The sequence below is a fragment of the Microcaecilia unicolor genome, chromosome 3 (genome assembly GCF_901765095.1).
Source record: "Microcaecilia unicolor chromosome 3, aMicUni1.1, whole genome shotgun sequence".
Lineage (NCBI taxonomy): Eukaryota > Metazoa > Chordata > Amphibia > Gymnophiona > Siphonopidae > Microcaecilia > Microcaecilia unicolor.
This window is the reverse complement of record NC_044033.1, coordinates 514,432,219-514,451,988: the sequence shown is the minus strand read 5'-3', so window position 1 is coordinate 514,451,988 and position 19,770 is coordinate 514,432,219. Positions and strand designations below refer to the sequence as shown.

The 19,770-nt window shown below is 42.4% G+C and overlaps 1 protein-coding gene across 1 annotated transcript in view; it reads left to right on the top strand.

The window, feature by feature from the left end:
• LOC115467300 (activating signal cointegrator 1 complex subunit 3-like) overlaps nt 1-19,770 on the top strand; it is a 689,265-nt gene that overhangs the window by 471,224 nt on the left and 198,271 nt on the right. The window contains 3 exon segments of the mRNA XM_030199160.1: nt 3,291-3,428; nt 3,520-3,640; nt 16,887-17,019. Coding sequence (XP_030055020.1) covers nt 3,291-3,428; nt 3,520-3,640; nt 16,887-17,019 — 392 coding nt within the window.

The window sequence follows — 19,770 nt, the reverse complement described above, 5'->3', positions numbered from 1 at the left end:
TCCTGGATTTGGACGATTTGCAAGGACATCCAAATTGCAAATTTAACGTCCCTTTCGAAAATGCCCCTCCATGTTTTCAGTCTATTGTGCTACCCTGTCGTTTTATGTAATATGTATTTGAGACTTGATTTCCAATTGATCATTCTAGGTTTACCTTTTAATCTCTATTTTCAACATTTGTCATCTTAGTTATTAATTCATCGTGTTCTGCATTAGGAAAATTTTTGTATATTGGCAGATCTTGGTTTTTTGCTCTTAAGCAGTGTTGCGCCTTATTTGATTCTGTATTCACTTAGATTATTATTCAGGTATGTTTCTTCCACCATCTTATCTCTCTATATAAAAAGCAACACCAACGTTCTATGAAGCCTCCAGCCGGAAGTGTGAAGGGGGCGAGATAACCGGTTTCCCTATGAGTGTCTGCCCCGCCCTCTCTGTAACACAGTCAGTGAAGGAAAACAGCAGAGCACGAAATCAAATCGCTGGCTCTGTAACAGTGAAGGACTCAGAGGGGGGAGGGGAGAGAGGCCACAGGGCAGGGACACACACACTCCCACATGCACACAGAAGAAAACATTGCTAGCCCCCGTTTCATTTGCATCAGAAACGGGGCTTTTTTACTAGTAATTAATAATGTATACCAACATATGTTGACAACTTTTAATGGTAGCTTGATTTGTGTGGCTCCTTTGTTCAAAGTATCACTTGTATTTAAATGTTTAGTGAAATCTTTTATATACTGGCTCCATCGTTCATATTATGCCCCCACTTTCATTTTGATATTTCATGATTGCTTATATATGCGTATATATATTTGTTTATTTACCCCTCTCTTTTTTTAGTTTTATTTTTTATGGTTTTTATTTTCTCATTTATGATATAGCTGTATTCATATATGAACCTTTAGCAGTATTATTTAAACATTCGTTTATTGATTTAGATGCATTAAGAGGTTTTATGATTTTATTATTGTTTTAATAAATTTTATGTATTTTTTAATGTATTTTTATTTTTCTTAATATTTATACTGATCGTACTTAATTTTGGCATTGTATGTATTTGTGCTGATTTTTAGACTCCTGATGCAAGCTTTATAGCCGAAACACGGCCCGAGTCGAGTAAAGGTTAACAATAAAAGACATTGAAGCATTTCTTAAACTAGAAGGAGTATAACTCTTTTTATAAATGAAAGGTGTTTCAGGATTGTATAGAGTATTTTCATAAATGAAGACTTTTTTTTTATCAGGAATTTGGATTTTTTAAGCTGACTGGAGGAAGGATCTAATATAGGGCTTCTCTTATAACTACTATTCTAAATATGTTAATTTTGTTATTCTTGTCATGTTTATTTATTTAACACATTTATACCCCACATTTCCCACTAAGTTGCAGGCTCAAATGTGGCTTTACACAATAACATGGGTAGGCTATAGTTCAATATAATATAATTTATTGCTATTCCACTAGCACATTCCATGTAGAAGCCTGCCCTTGCAGATCGGCAACGCGTCCGTGCAGGCTTTTGTTTCTGTGAGTCTGACGTCCTGCATGGCCGCATTAGTGATCTGCAAGGGCAGGCTTCTACATGGAATGTTGCTAGTGGAGGAGTAGCCTAGTGGTTAGTGCAGTCGACTTTGATCCTGGGGAACTGAGTTCAATTCCCACTTCAGCTTCTTGTGACTCTGGACAAGTCACTTAACCCTCCATTGCCCCTGGTACAAAATAAGTACCTGAATATAGTTAAACCGCTTTGAATATAGTTGCAAAATACCACAGAAAGGCAGTATATCAAGTCCCAGTTTCCTTTCCCTTTCTTAAAGAGGCTGACCAAACTACAAAGAAGCTCTCCTTTCCTGCCAATGCCCTCCCCCAAATCAATATCTCCCCCTCGTCATTCAGTCCCCAATCAGTATTCCCTCCTCTGGAAGACCTGCCCCAATTAAGCCGCCACCCCCCCCCCCCCCCCCCCCCCCCAGGCCTGCCTTGAGAAATCCCTGGGTTCTAGATAAGGTGGCAATCCTCAGTCGCTCTGCCTCTGCCGGTGCCAGATTTAAAATGGCTAAGGAAAGCTGCTAAAATATTCAGCTCTTTCACACAGTAAATTACTCATATTTAAAGGATGGCTAAAGTCACACATGATATTTTAATAATGGGCAGTGGGAAATGATTTTTTGCAAGATAAATTTCACCCACCAGTAATGCAAAATTAGTAGCTAACACAACACTTAACTACTACTACTACTACTGTTTAGCATTTCTATAGCGCTACAAGACGTACGCAGCGCTGCACAAACATAGAAGAAAGACAGTCCCTGCTCAAAGAGCTATGTAATAAAAGTGAGCCAAGTATAGGACAATCAAGCCATTGTGACATCACTGATGAGGTTGGCTCTTATTGGTGGCCTGAGGCATTATGACATCACAATATTAGCTCTGGTTACAAGAGACTACTACTACTACTGTTTAGCATTTCTATAGCGCTACAAGACGTACGCAGCGCTGCACAAACATAGAAGAAAGACAGTCCCTGCTCAAAGAGCTATGTAATAAAAGTGAGCCAAGTATAGGACAATCAAGCCATTGTGACATCACTGATGAGGTTGGCTCTTATTGGTGGCCTGAGGCATTATGACATCACAATATTAGCTCTGGTTACAAGAGACTACTACTACTACTATTTAGCATTTCTATAGCGCTACAAGGCGTACTCAGTGCTGCACAAACATAGAAGAAAGACAGTCCCTGCTCAAAGAGCTATGTAATAAAAGTAAGCCAAGTATAGGACAATCAAGCCATTGTGACATCACTGATGAGGTTGGCTCTTATTGGTGGCCTGAGGCATTATGACATCACAATATTAGCTCTGGTTACAAGAGACTACTACTACTACTATTTAGCATTTCTATAGCGCTACAAGGCGTACGCAGCGCTGCACAAACATAGAAGAAAGACAGTCCCTGCTCAAAGAGCTATGTAATAAAAGTGAGCCAAGTATAGGACAATCAAGCCATTGTGACATCACTGATGAGGTTGGCTCTTATTGGTGGCCTGAGGCATTATGACATCACAATATTAGCTCTGGTTACAAGAGACTACTACTACTACTATTTAGCATTTCTATAGCGCTACAAGGCATACGCAGCGCTGCACAAACATAGAAGAAAGACAGTCCCTGCTCAAAGACCGGAAGAGCACATTATCTACCTTTACATTATTTGCCTAAACAAGGTGTTTCTGCATTAGTCACTGTGATAAAATATTAGCTGTTTGCTTATTTTTTTCTATTTTAGATGAATGACGTTATTGGGACACTGAAGGACTCAAACCTGAAACTGACGCTTGCCTTTGGAATAGGCATGCACCATGCTGGGTTGCATGAAAGAGACAGAAAAACAGTGGAAGAACTGTTTGTGAATTGCAAGATCCAGGTATGTGACACTTTTTTTAATGAGATTAAAATGCATGTTTAAAGTTGTCTTTGTGTTAGTTATACCTCATTAATCCTTTCTTCTGCCGCAGGTCCTCATAGCCACCAGTACATTAGCCTGGGGTGTAAATTTTCCAGCCCATTTAGTGATCGTAAAAGGAACAGAATTTTATGATGGAAAAACAAGACGATATGTGGATTATCCTATTACAGGTAATTATGCACTTTTTTTTGCATTGACACAGAAACATTTTGATATTAGTTTGAATGCTGACATTCACTTTATCAATAGTTATATATATATGGTATGAGAACAGATAATATTTGAAGTAATTTCTTCTTGTACTTTGATATGCAGTAAAATAAAACTGACAGTACAAATGAAGATTTAAAATCATTAAGGGAGTTGTTTCCTGCATCCTGCATCGTCTTCCGCCAGGGTCGCTTTATTTATACTACCCCTCTCCTCAAGACCCTTCACTGGCTCCCTATCCGTTTTTGCATCCTGTTCAAACTTCTTCTACTAACCTATAAATGTACTCACTCTGCTGCTCCCCAGTATCTCTCCACACTCGTCCTTCCCTACACCCCTTCCCGTGCACTCCGCTCCATGGATAAATCCTTCTTATCTGTTCCCTTCTCCACTACTGCCAACTCCAGACTTCGCGCCTTCTGTCTCGCTGCACCCTACGCCTGGAATAAACTTCCTGAGCCCCTACGTCTTGCCCCATCCTTGGCCACCTTTAAATCTAGACTGAAAGCCCACCTCTTTAACATTGCTTTTGACTTGTAACCACTCGCCTCCACCTACCCTCCTCTCTTCCTTCCCGTTCACATTAATTGATTTGATTTGCTTACTTTATTTATTTTTTGTCTATTAGATTGTAAGCTCTTTGAGCAGGGACTGTCTTTCTTCTATGTTTGTGCAGCGCTGCGTATGCCTTGTAGCGCTATAGAAATGCTAAATAGTAGTAGCAGCATTGAAGGTGTTTGTTTGCACTGTTAGAAAATGAGTCCCCATGTAGAAAAGTATAATAGCCAGTGATGTAGCTAGGTGGGGCGCCAGGAGAGCGGCCGCTCCTCCAAAACGGAGTTCTGCCAGCGCCTGTTTTTTCTTGCCTTTTTGCACTGAAAATACGCGCCGGCAGAAGTCTGCTCTCGCTCCCCCCGCGCCGTCAACCTGGCTCAACCTAGCTCCACTTCTGATAATAGCGTGTAATTTTTGTAACTAAATCATGTCGTTGTATCACATAACGGGCAAGATTCTATATATGGCGCCCAAACATTCCACATAGAAAAAAAACTACCTAGGCGTATTCTGTGAGTATTATTTTTTTTTTATTTTATTACATTTGTACCCCGAGCTTTCCCACTCATAGCAGGTTCAATGTGGCTTACATATTATATACAGGTAATTATTTGTTGCTGGGGCAATGGAGGGTTAAGTGACTTGCCCACAGTCACAAGGAGCTGCCTGTGCCTGCAGTGGGAATTGAACCTAGTTCCCCAGGACCAAAGTCCACCACACCCTAACCACTAGGCCACTCCTCCACTGCTAAAGATCGGCGCAGTTTATTTAATATGCTAAGCATCCACCCACATGTCTAAATTTAGTCACGACTAGTTACGCCAAGTAAAAATTGGTTTAAGTTTGAACACCTAAATTATGCACAGATCGGGCGTATTCTGTAACAATGCTCATACGTTTTAGAAACGCCCATGAACCACCCATGGCCACACCCCCTTTGCAGCTATGCAACTTAGAATTTAGACGCATCATGTTACAGAATACGCTTAGAAAGTTGTACGTGTAAATTCTGATTGATGCCAAGTGGTAATTATCAGCGAGGGCGGGACACAGACAAGGAAGGAAGGCCGACTGCAGCTCAGCTGATGTGCGTGCTGCGTTCCGGCGAATGTATGTGTAAGTTTAGTAGTGGAGAGAGGGCCCGGGCCGGGTGGGGGGGAGGAACGCTAGCGGCGATCTCAGGCAGGCGGACGGGGGAGCGGTATCAACCTCGGCGGCACAGTTTCCCTCTCTGTCCCGCCCTCGTCATCACGTATTGACGCGGGGGCGGGACAGAGAGGGAAGTCTCTACTGCGCATTTGCAAGTGAGTCGGTCACTCGCCGTTTATATGTTTGATAGGATACACAGCATTTAGGGCTAGATTCTATATATGATGCTGAAAAAAGCACTATTCTATAATTTGAGAGACTTCAAAAGTCCTTCCAACAACGTCCTTGTTCTAGAAAGACAGCCCCTAATGTAAACATTAGTTTCTAGGGTGCAGCCTTTGCAAATGTTAGGTTCAGTAAATCAGGTTGAAGAAAAGGATGTCATCAGTGGAGTACCACAGGGATCGGTCCTAGGGCCAGCTCTTTTTAACGTCTTTGTGAGCGATATTGCGGAAGGGCTGTCTGGTAAGGTTTGTCTCTTTGCTGATGATACTAAACTCTGCAACAGGGTGGACACCCTGGAGGGTGTGAATGACATGAGGAAGGGCCTAGCAAAGCTAGAGGAATGGACCGATATTTGGCAACTAAGGTTTAATTCCAAAAAAGGAAGGGTCATGCACTTGGGTCGCAAAAATCCGAGGGAACGGTACAGTATAGGGGGTGAAGTGCTTCAGTGTGCGAAGGAAGAGCGGGACTTGGGGGTGATTGTGTCTGATGACTTAAAGCTTTAAAACAGGTAAAAAAAAAAAGTGACAGCCAAAGCCAGAAGGATGCTTAGGTGCATAAAGAGAGGCATGACCAGCAGGAAAAAGGAGGTGATAGTGCCGCTGTATAAGTCTCTGGTGAGGCCTCATTTGGAGTACCTACGGAAAGATATAAACAGGATGGAATCGGTGCAGAGGGCAGCTACGAAATTAGTAGGGGGTCGAATGCAAAAATTATAGAGACAGGCTTATGAACCTCAACATGTATACGCTGGAAGAGAGGAGGGAGAGAGGATACATGATAGAAACATTTAAATAGCTCAAGGACATTTATGTACAGGAAGAGAGCCTTTTTCAACTGAAGGAGAGCTCTGGAATGAGGGGGCATATGACAAAGTTAAGAGGGAATAGGCTTAGGAGTAACCTGAGGAAGAATTATTTCACAGAAAGGGTGGTGGAGGCGTGGAATGGCCTCCTGGTGGAGGTGGTGGAGTTAAGGACTGTTCCAGAATTTAAAAAGGCATGGGATAAGCATGTGGGATTGCTTAGGAACAGGTAGAATTGGGGGTTACAGAGGATGGGCAGACTGGATGGGCCATATGGCCTTTATCTGCCGTCATGTTTCTATGTACAGTTTGCAAGCACTTTTTTTGTGTTTTAAAAATGTAAATCTGTGGGTGGATGCCAGAGAGCTTGCTACCAGATGGAACAGCATGAGATCTGCTCTTTGGGGGAAACAAACAAGTTCCTGTAAACACATGCAAGTAAAATTGCTGTTTCTTCCAAATGCTTCCAAGAGATACTGGCAGTGTGGAGCAGCTTTCCCAGCATCACACTCTGTGGTGAAAACTCCGCCCCAGAACACTCCTACATGCAGGTCTGATACGCATATTTTTACATGCCTAATCCCTGGGGTCTTTTTGTAAAAGTCCTTTGTAAATAAATTATCCCTTCAGTGTGACACACTGGTGTGTTTCCCCTCATTCACAAGTGCAGGCATACCAAAGAAATATGGTAAATTGTATGTTGTTAGCAGTGGCGTAGCCACAGGTGGGCCTGGATGGGCCAGGGCCCACCTAATTAGGGCTCAGGCCCACCCAACAGTAGCACACATTTAGCGGTAGCTGGTGGGGATCCCAAGTTCCACTAGCTGAAGACTTCCACCTGATGGAAATGAAAATGCTACGCTCCATGATACCAGCACTTGCACATGCTTGGTTTTCAGCGCATGTGTGCTGCACACTGCCAAGGTGGAAAGAAGCATTTTCCTGCCAGCTGAGAATTTTTTTTGGTGGTGGGGGGGGGAGAACACTTGGTGCCCACCCACTTCTTGCCTAGGCCTACCCAAAATCTGTTGTCTGGCTACGCCCCTGGTTGTTAGGATGGGAGCAGTACTCATGGAAGGTCTTGTGAATTGTATGGTATTTATACTTGTATCTGTCTGGAGGTCTAGTATTTCTGGGAATATTTATGGGAGGGTGGGTTAGGGTGGAGGTGGGCATTGGACAATATCTCCCAAACTCTATAAATTGCATGTTCAAATTTGGGCAGATGCCCAATTGGCATGCACAATTTAATTGCATAACAAGCCAATCAGCACCGATAATTAAGGTTTTTAACAAGCAATTATTGGTGCTAATCGGATTTAGGTGCGGGGGATCCACACGTAAATTTTACTCATGTGTCCAAAAAGGGGGCGTAGCCATGAGAAATTCATGGGCAGATTGGGGGTGTTCCTTTAACTTAAGCATGTTATTAGAGAATAAAGGGGATTCGTGCCTAATTTTGGCATGGTGATCTACACCAAGGTTTCATTGATATAAATGGTTACACCTAAATGTAGTTGTGGTTCCTGGTGCAAAGCACTAACGGCACATAAATTTAAGCACCGGTTATAGAATAGCGCTATACGCTATTTTTTTTCAGCGCTGATTTTTTAGGTGCCATTCATAGAATTTAGTCTCATGTATTTCTGCCTGTTGGCAAATATACCTTCCCACCTCCTTCCACAATCTCCTCCTTTGCTCTCTCTCCCTTCTATGCCCCTCGCCTTCTACCGTTTCTCATCTATTCCCCTCTTCCTTACAGTCTCTCCCCCTTTTTTTTCTTCTTTCCCTTGCCCCCTTTGTTCCAGTTTCCTGCAACCTTATTTAGGCATGGAATTGGCTTTTCCAACCCTGCTATGGCTTGGTTCCTACCAGCAGTCTTACAGCTCTTGACCGCAGTTATGGCTACTCTTCATTTGATGGCATCAGTTGAGCCTCCACAGCTTTTCCTCTGTTCTTCTGCTGGGGTGGTGGTGTCCCCATTGGCACAGTGAAGACTGTTTGTGTGCTGAGGGTGTTGCTGTCCCCACGGCTTCCATTTTTACTCCCACTTAGGTTTGGATGACAGAGTCTTAAGTTTCTCGTAACCCTGCTGATGTCTGTTCCAAGCAATACGCGTAAGATTCAGTGCTCCCAAATTCAGCCGATTTTGGTGCCAGAACATAGGGCTGATGTCTGTTCCAAGCAATACGCGTAAGATTCAGTGCTCCCAAATTCAGCCGATTTTGGCGCCAGAACATAGGGCTGCCGCAACCAGGAGTAATTTCTGACGCCCAATTTGGGCACACATCACCGATATTCTCTAACACTGTGCGCAAATTTTAGGAACGCCCCTGACCTGCCCATGCACCTCCTATGGCCATGCCCCCGTGGATTTGGATGCACATTGTTGCAGAATGGCACATAGCAAGATGTGCGTGCAAATTCAAATGGGTACCAATTAGCGCCCAGTTATCGGCACCTGTTAGCCATTTTAGCTGGGCACGCACCTTAGATTGGTGCCCAGTTTTGGGTGCTATATATATATAGAATCTGGGTGTTATTGGATAAATTATGCTATATAGTAGGCTAACTTGGATTACCAGCATGGTTGCCAGTTAGGCATATAGCGCTAGATTCAATATATCACGCCTAATAAATCAACGTCGAAAAAAAATATGCCTAGGCGTTTTCTATAAAGTACGGAAAATGTAGATGTGCTTTATAGAATGAATCTAAATTTTGGCATGGTATATAGAATACGCCAAAAGCCCATCCGCGCAACTAAATTTAGTCACAGGCAGTTACGCCAAATAAAACATGATGTGAATTCCAATGCGTAAATTAGGTGCGGACCGGGTGTATTCTATAACAACGCGCATACATATTAGAAACACCCGTGACCCGCCCATGCACATCCCCTTTTCAGCTCTGTGCCTTAGAATTTATTCACATCACTTAGACAGTTGTGGACGTAAATTCTAATTCATGCCAATTAGTGTCAATAATTGCTTGTTAATTGGCAGTTAGCGCTGATTGGCTTGTTATCTAATTGTTGCACATGCGCAAATCCAGTTATATTCTATATAGAATACAGGGGATATTCAGCAACACTAGTTAAATGGCGAGCACCGCTGAATGTACAAATAAAGTCAGTCTCTGATGCTTAACTTTATACAGCGGCTGAACTGCCTGAATATCAGGTCCAGAGTGCCTCCCCATAAACACCAGCAAGACTGATAGTGAATGTAATCTTCTGATCCCCTCATTTATGTCTTCATTCGTTCAGGCAGAGATGAATAGTAAATATCAGATTATTCTGGAATCTCTTTAACGTGAAGCTGGGAGGGTATAAGTTCCCCAGTTCAGTTTTGTTATTTACCTCTAGAATTCTAGACTCTAGAGGTAATTTTATACATGACCTTGGTGTGTAGAACGTTTTACATCCTCATTAGAAAGTTGTGAAAGTGTCTCAGCATATACACACACAGAGACAGGAAAACACATGGAGTAATTCTATACAGAAGTGGTCTTCATCAGTTTCTAAGCTGGGGCCACAGCTGAAGGAGAGCCACCAATCTCTTCCCACGAAGGGGCCATGACGCTGCTGACCAGTGCGTGTCAGTGACATCCATCCCCACCAGCCCGCCTTCAGATTTCATTGGGGTATCCTCAAGGTTGTAAGCATTTCCAAATCCGTTCTCTTTCGTCTATTGAGAAATGCCTTGTCTTTCAAGCCTGTGACTCGTCCCCATCCACTTTCCCCTTTTTGTCATGAACCTTTGTCATATACCTTTGACCATGTCTCACAATCTCCTTATGCTCATTCCTCAATCTCTTCCTCTCCATCCTTCCTACTCCTTACCCATCCCAATCTCTTCTCCTTTTGCTCATCCTATCTTTGTTTGCCTCGCCATAATCAATTTACATATCCTGAAAACCCCACTACTACTATGTTTACTACAACTTGTAACATTCTCTTTCAAGACTTTGTAATTCTATTTACTATGCAAGCCGCATTGAACCTGCTATGTGTGGGAAAGCGCGGGGTACAAAAGTAATTAATAATAATAATAACCTGGGTAGAGAGACAGAGTAACAGGAAAAAAAAACTCAGACAATGGGGGCCACTCCAGAGGTCTCCGGGGGCTGCCTTTGGCCCGTGGCTTTTGTACTGAAGAACATTGCTATGAAAGGAGACCTATTTAGTCTGTTCTGTAGAGAAAAGCAGGCACCTACTCTTCCTTATAGAAAACTAGCCTGGTGTTTTAGGTGTGACCACATACATCAACTATAGAACTGGTGTAAATGCTCACGCCTACATTGTAACATGTGCGCTTAACTGTGCACCCCGCCCACAGTTCACCCAGAATCCGCTGGTGGGTATGCCCACCTTCAAACTATGAGCCATTGCATTAGATGCCACTCTGTAAAATAGAACTTAGCATTTGCGTGCGTAAATGCCGGTTTTCTGGTCATTTGTGTGCATTGTCAGTGCCTAATAATAAGGCACACGGCCCTCATAGTGCTTGTTTTTATGGCATAGAGAAATCACTCTTCCCAGGGGCAGCAAAGGGAAGCACAAAGGGCAGGTTGGCTGTGGAGTGGAGGAGTGGCCTAGTGGTTAGAGCACCGGTCTTGCAATCCAGAGGTGGCCGGTTCAAATCCCACTGCTGCTCCTTGTGATCTTGGGCAAATCACTTAACCCTCCATTGCCTCAGGTACAAACTTAGATTGTGAGCCCTCCTGGGACAGAGAAATATCCAGAGTACCTGAATGTAACTCACCTTGAGCTACTACTGAAAAAGGTGTGAGCAAAATCTAAATAAATAAATATGTGGAATGTTGCTACTATTGAAGATTCTACATGGAATGTTGCCACTATTTGAGATTCTAGATGGAATGTTGCTATAGTGGAGGAGTGGCCTAGTGGTTAGAACACTGGTCTTCACTGCTACTCCTTGTGATCTTGGGCAAGTCACTTAACCCTCCATTGCCTCAGGTACAAACTTAGATTGTGAGTCCTCCTGGGACAGAGAAATATCCAGAGTACCTGAATGTAACTCACCTTGAGCTACTACTGAAAAAGGTGTGAGCAGAATTCAAATAAATAAATAAAATAAATCTGTTAAAAAAGTGCAAAGAAGCACTGATTCCCACCAGCCCTTACACTCGTAAAGTTACTCCTATCTTGGAGCAAGCTTTCAGAAAGGCAGTGTTATATGTGAAATGTGCCTCTGGGGGCAATTCTGTAACCATGTGTTAGGCATCACGAATTTTATAATGGCATCTATGCAGGTATGAGTGTGCCTAAGATCACACATGCAACTTACAGTATCCTGTGAGTTTATGGTTTATTTGTAACTTTGCTATATTGCATCATTTGCCGAAGGCAAGTCGAGGTGGCGCACAATTGTTAACAGTGAAAAAGAAAGGAACTGCAAATAACCATAGGAAAGAAATTTCATACATTCAAAGATTCCCAAGTTGGCAAATTCAGAATTCCAATATACAATTAAATCAAAGCCACAACATAAAAACAATTAAAATATTCCAAGTTCTCAGTCTGCTGTTGATTTCTATAAGTCTGTCTTTCTAGGCAGCAGCATATTTTCAGAAATGTACCAGTTTAGAAGGAATGGTTCCGTGGAATCTTAGTGTAGATTGGGTGGTAACGCCGGAAATTGGGAAATAAAACAGGAGCTGGCCAGACGGTCTATGCCCTAATCGTGACTGAATAGATAGGGATGGGCTGGAGTGGAAATTTTAAGGGGCTTCGACGTTAGCTTCAGAACTTAGTACAAGAAGAGTGCTGGGCAGACTTCTACCGCCCAGTTGCATCTATTCCACTAGCAGTCAAACTGATGGAGAGCATGGTAACCAAACAGATTACTGACTACATGGACAAGTTCTCATTACTACATGAATCACAATCGGGATTTCGCCCCCTCCATAGTACCGAAACTGTGTTAGTCACTCTCCTGGCCAAATTCAAGCAAGAAATAGCCTTAGGCAAAAGCATACTTCTCCTACAATTCGATATGTCGAGCGCATTCGACATGTAAACCACAACATACTACTAAAACTCCTAGACTACTTCGAGATTGTTGGAAATATACTTAGCTGGATCAAGAGTTTTTTAACCACCAGAACGTACCAAGTGAAGTCAAACTTAAACATATCACCACCTTGGAAAGCAAACTGTGGAGTACCTCAAGGATCACCACTATCACCAACACTTTTCAACATAATGATGATCCCACTGGCCAAGTCATTATCAAAGCAAGGCCTCAACCCGTTCATCTACGCAGACGATGTCACAATATACATTCCCTTCAGACATGATCTAACAGAAATCACCAATGAAATCAAACTCAGTTTGAACACCATGGACTCATGGGCCAACTCTTTTCAACTGAAACTGAACACTGAGAAAACACTGCCTCATCCTCTCATCTCAACACAACACGTACAAACCCACAACCTTAATCACCCCAGACCACACCCTCCCTATCTCAGACAATCTGAAAATACTCGGTGTTACAATTGACCGCAACCTCACATTCGAGAGCCAACTGAACTCCACAACAAAGAAAATGTTCCACTCAATGTGGAAACTTAAACACGTAAAGCCTTTCTTCCTGAGGGAAATATTTCGCAACCTTGTACAATCAATGGTACTGAGCCATGCAGACTACTGCAACAGAATCTATGCGGGATGCAAAGAACAACTCACAAAGAAACTCCAGACCGCTCAAAACACAGCAGCCAGGCTGATATTTGGTAAATCGCGATTTGATAGCACCAAACCCCTCCGAGAAAAACTACACTGGCTTCCCATCAAAGAACGTATCTTCAAAATCTGTACCCTGGTCCATAAAATTATCTATGGCCAAGTCCCAGGATACATGAGAACCTCATAGACCTACCAATCAGAAACATAACCAGATCATCTCGAACATATCTAAACCTCCACTATCCAAACTGCAAAGGACTCAAATACAAAATAACTTACGCATCCAGATTCTCCTACATAAGCACACAACTATGGAACATATTGCCAAAAGCTGTAAAAACGACCTACGACCACCTAAACTTCAGGAAATCACTAAAAACCTACCTATTCAAAAAGGCATACCCCACCGACCCAACATAAATACCTACACTCTGCAACACAGGAAAACCAAAGATCGTAATGGACACTATATAACCTTTCCTCTCCTTAACCCCCACTATACTTGAAACGCATGTACCTTTATTCGACCACAATATCACCTTTGTATTTGTTTCTCTACCGGACTTGGCGAATGCCTTTACGGTACTATGTAAGCCACATTGAGCCTGTAAATAGGTGGGAAAATGTGGGATACAAATGTAACAAATAATAAAGGCGAGGTCAAATCAAACTCGGGTATACATATAAAGTATCACATACCATGTAAAATGAGTTTATCTTGTTGGGCAGACTGGATGGACCGTACAGGTCTTTTATCTGCCGTCATTTACTATGTTACTATGTTACTCCTTGGGGTTCTACGTGGAATGTTGCTATTAATTGGGATTCCGGAATCTTGTAACTCTTTAGGATTCCAGAATCTTCAGAACTTTTAGTACAAGAACAGTGCTGGGCAGACTTCTACGGTCTGTGCCCTGAGAATGGCAAGGACAAATAAAACTCAGGTATACATATAAAGTATCACATACCATGTAAAATGAGTTTATCTTGTCGGACAGACTGGATGGACCGTACAGGTCTTTATCTGCTGTCGTTTACTATGTTATTATGTTACACTGATTATCCTCTCTCAGTTTTGGGCTATTACGGGCTAAAGTTACGTGCAAAGGTGGGAAACACGCCCATGCCCCGCTCTTGTACTGCCCATGTGTATGTCCCCTTGCCATTAGGCGCTAATGAGTTCATAGAATAACACTTATGCATGTAAGTGCCAATTATCTCTGCACTTATGCACATATGGTACTTGTAACTACATGTGCCCTTCATGGGCTTCACAGCATACTGTAGATGCCCTGTTACAAAATTAACCTCCTTCTTAACAAGGTAGTTGTGGAATATATTTCATTCAGTGTTGTATGTGAGATTTCACCTGCTATTAAATGAAATATTTTTAAAGTAGCTCTTAAGAGTATTTGTCATAAATCTAGTGCTAGTAAAAGTAAACTAAAGAAGCAGGAGCTGCTCGGATGGGAAAGAGGAATCAATATATCAGCAGGAAACATAACACTTCGTTGCAACTTCAGAAGCTGAAATTCAAATACAATACCGTCTGTAGTCAAGCTCGAAAATCCATTTATATAGACAAAGCTAAATATTACTCAGAGGGTAACATAAGGGATCACATATTTAACATGGTACTTAAAAAAAACAAGGAGGGAATTCAACTTGAAAAGTCATTACATGACCATTTAATTTATGAAAATAAAATTGTGCAGCGACTCTTGTCTGCACTGATTGCAAACTATGTGTGTAGTGTTGTAGATATTGATAGATTTTGTAGCACATTGAATTTGTTCCAATTAAATCTGAAGTCTACAGTTACGGAAAAGAGGATGTGATTGTACCTTTGAAGATTCTCAGACTTAACCACAGCAAGGGCTTCTGCAGAAGCTGTGACTTCAGCATTGGAGAAGTCGAATAGTGACAGAACTACAGGCCAAACTAATGTAAGATATTAGTTAAAAGGTTAAACAAAGCCGTGGGACGATTAGTCCAAACGGAGCAATTTGGCTTTTTAGAAGATGATTTTATAAAAGATTTTTTTGCGCCTAAATAGTGTTTTATAAAATGAACCCACAGGTTATATGCATAAAAGTGTATGCAGTGACAAAGAGGTACATATTTCTTTGCACCCACATATTTATTTATGTATTTATTTATTGCACTTGTATCCCGCATTTTCCACACCTATTTGCAGGCTCAATGTGGCTTACAGAGATCTGTTATGGCATCGCCATTCCAGGGTAAAGATACAATTGGTGTTACAAAGAGGATGACAAAAAAGAGCTAGACTAAACAGTCTAGAAGGAAGACGTTCAGAATAAGGGAAGAGTGGTGAAGTGTTATAATTAAGCTCTGGACATATAATTCAGGAGTGTAGTTTGGGTGGATCATAGGTAATGTAGGGTTCTTGTGTAATGTTATGTTCAAAATAGAAACAAAATGAAAGCAGATAAGAACCATTTGGCCTATCCTGTCTGCCCATCCGTACCATCTACTTTCCCTATTACTCCCTTAGACATCCTGTGTATCTGTCCCAAGCTTTTTCGAATTCAGTTAACAGTTTTCATCTCCACCAGGAGGCTGTTCCCAAGAATTCACCACCCTTTCCATGAAGAAGTATTTCCTCAGGTTACTTCTGAGTCTATCCCCTTTCACCTTCATCCTGTTCTGCCTCGTTCCAGAGCATCCTTTCAATTGAAAGAGACTTTTTTACATTTTGACTGAGTAGCTTTAGCCGCATCAGGAAAAATCCTTAATTTTTGGCCACAATATAAGTGTCAATTACTGGATGCCGAACAGGCTCCAGAATCTTAATTGCAGAATCCGTTTCTAGAGAAGCTCCCACCAAAGTCAGCTCTCTCAACAGTCGCCGGGGAGCTAGTCATCATTTGGGAAGACCTCTCCCTGGAAAGAACCTGGAAGGGGGTAACAGGTATAGATGGGTTTAGGGGACCCCCCCAACTCAGAGACGCTTCCGAAGAGGATAATGGCATCAATGTTACAGTGCCCTTGAGACGCTAATTGTACTAATACATGTTTATCCATCAGACCAGCCAAAGTCTTGGAGGCGGGCGCGCTCTCCTTGCTTTGGCGCTTTCTCCCCATAATAGAAAAAGAGAAAAGTACTCAACAGTGAAGGAGGACCATGCAACAGACAGGGTTCTGGGCTCCAAAGGGGCATACCCCTTAGGTCACGCCCCTTCTGGCCAAACACCACATCCACTGCAGCATTTTATGATGACCCAGCAAGGGCTCTCCAGAGATGTCAGGAGTGTCCTGCTTGCGATGTCTCCACAGCACCTGTACATGGGACACAGCCTCACCACACTTTTCACTCCTTAGGCAGCACACAAGGATGCCAACCTCCAAGGAATTCCAGCCACTGCAGCATTTTATGATGACCCAGTGAGGACCCTCTGATGACATCAGGAGGGTCCTGCTCACAACGTCTCCACAGCGCCTGTACATGGCGCACAGCTTCACCGCATATCCCACTCCTTAGGCAACAGACAAGGATGTCAACCTTTGTATCAACTAATTTTAAGTCATTCTTTGTTTACATTGCTGCTCCTGAAGTAGTATTGTGTAACACCAAAAGGCTTGTGATACAGAGAATAATTTCTCATGAAAACTGTTTTGTTCATGTTAATCCTTTTCTGGGAAAAAAAATACATCTTTTTGAATTTCTCTTATTTCTACAGAGAAATGTATGCACAAGGAAATCCAGGTTCATTGATTCATTTCTGTTTCACAGATGTTCTTCAAATGATGGGACGTGCCGGCAGGCCTCAGTTTGATGACCAAGGAAAAGCTGTCATTCTAGTGCATGATATTAAAAAAGATTTCTACAAAAAGTTTCTTTATGAACCTTTCCCAGTAGAATCCAGGTAAGCTGAACCAAGGTACGTAAATCCAGCCCTGGAGGGCAAATTATCAGGGTAACTGAGCTTATATAGATAAACCTGCTTTCTAAAATAATTATGTATGCCAGTTTATCTCAGGAATATTCATAGTCATTATCCTAAAAACCAAATGAATTGGTGGCTGTCACATTTATAGCCATGCACCCCATCTAGGAAGTTGTGGCTCTGAAAAAGACAGTTATTAGATGTAGTTAAGGGAGGAAGTTATCAAGGTGTGGTGAAAAGTTAGGCTTTTACTGCACCTTGATTTACCACAGGAGTCAGCAACCTCTGTGGTGGTGTAGTACCGCAGATTACTGACTCTCATGACAAATGAATAATGCTACTTGCCACCTCTCAAGCAGCGCTATTCATTGGCCCGGGAGCATTAGGCTGCCAAGCTGCAGCCCAGGTCTCCTAGGCCGCATGGTACAGGGACCAGCACATGTTAGCCATAGCAGTGGCAAGAGCAACCCACAGGCTGAGAGCCCATTTTGTGCCCCACCTTACATCACCCCAACCAGCTCCCCACCAATCTGAAGGCCTCCTCAGTAGCCCCCCCCCCCCTGAAAGTTACCCCTCTCCCAACCAAAGACCCCCCACCCACCCAAGGCTATAACATCATCTTCAGGCCCCCACCAGTCCCATCTTTGCAGAAATCTCTGTTGGTGCTGGCAGGAGCGGTTCCCAATCACTCTTGTCCTTGCTGACATCTTCTTCCAAAAGGTGCTGGCAACTGTTTATGATAGTCTTACGTTACTGCTGCTGGGGGTCATGTTTCCATAGGCTCTTATAAGGAAACATGACCCCTAGTGGTTGTACTGCGAGCGCCAGTGCCATTTTGGAAGATGATGCTGGCGAGGGCAGGAGCAACTGCGGACTGCCACTGCCTGCACCAAGAATTTTTGCAAAAGTGGGAGTGGGTGAGGGCCCGAAGAGGTTTCCAGCCATGGGGGAGGGTCTTTGGTTGGGAGAGGGTTAACTTCTGAGGTAGTGCCCACTGTGGGGGCCTTTGGATTGAGGTGCTAAAAGGGAGGGGGGACTTGATTTGCCCTGGGGGGTGGGCAATTTAGCTACTGCTATAATTGATGTGTGCCTGCCCCTTCATCATACATCCTGGGAGCATCACTGCATTAGGGCACTGCAACATGCATTAAGAGGCAAATAACACAGGTTAATGCCCTAACGCAGCTTGATAACTACTCCATCAAATCTTTTATAGAGGTGTTTTAAAATAAACCAGACACATTCATAATCAACACTTGGAAGAGATTTACCCCTCCACCCACTGCTGTTAATTGCACCTGTACTCTTCATAATATACTTCCATGTACATCCAAAAGGAGGTGCGGAGATGGAACGTATAGGAGGGCTTTTCATTTTTAAATGACCGTGTGGGCATTTCATGGACACATTTGTACCTTTAAAGTAGGTGCTATTGTGTGTGGAATTTTGAAGGGGAAATCCCGGATAGAGTTTCCCTTAGAAAATCTGCTTGCAGTCCCCATGGGTACTGAATTTCTTTTCTTTCATTTAGAAGTGGTTATTGTGTATAAGAAATATTTACAGTGGCCGAGGACAACTGAGTCCATGCTGCTCCCTAGTCTCCTGCTGTAGCTCTTGCCTTCATTCTGCCCCACAGATTTTGGGTTCTGCAGCAAATTAGTATGGATTTTGTATTACTTAACAAGCACATAAATCCATATTGTTAACAATCTGTTAATTGTTAAATATTATAGTAAAAGTTAGGGAACCAGTTTCCAGAAAAGGTAAATCCAATATATATCGACACTTGGAAACAGATAAACTTGTAAGCACATACACCCGTGTGTAAGGAGGAAAACCTCAAGAAGCACCTTTTTCCAAAAACTGGGTCGGACAAAAGGACTAGGGCTTCTTCATCATCGGAAAAACCTCCTGGGGTTCATAGCATCAAAATATCACAAAACTCTTAACTCGCAACTGGTTTAAGCTTCTTCAGATTTTTAAATAGAAAATTACAGAGGTACTTAGCTTAACTGTAAAGACCTCTATGGCTTCTTCATTACTCAGACCGTGGTAATGAAGGAGCCATAGAGAAGACTGAGGTCTTTACAGTTAAGCTAAGTACCTCTGTAATTTTCTATTTAAAAATCTGAAGAAGCTGCGAGTTAAGATTTTTGTGATATTTTGATGATATGAACCCCAGGAGGTTTTTCCGATGATGAAGAAGCCCTAGTCCTTTTGTCCGACCCAGTTTTTGGAAAAAGGTGCTTCTTGAGTTTTCCTCCTTACACACGGGTGTATGTGCTTACAAGTTTATCTGTTTCCAAGTGTTGATATATATTGAATTGTTAAATATTTCCAGTTTTTAAAAACAAAATAAGTTTTATAGCCTTTGGTCTGTTTTAATTGATTTTTCTTTAATATTTATTTCTGTATTTTGGTTCTGTCAAATCTTTTAAGTTCTCTTTTTGTTCCCTTTTTATGTATTCTTTTTTTCTCTCTCTCTTTTAACCCCACCCTTTTTCACAACAACCTATCTCAATTTTTCTCTTCCTTTCTTTTCTTTTCTCACCTTCCTCCAGTAGCTCAGGCTCTTTTTCTCTCCCCTTTCTGCCACATCTGTCCTCCCATTACCTGGTTCTCCTGTTTACTTTTCAGTGTAACTTCCTCTCACCTCTTTCTCTTCCTAAGTTTACCTTCACTCTTTCCTCTATTTCTTGTGCACTCGTGTTCTGTCTGGCCCAGATGCAC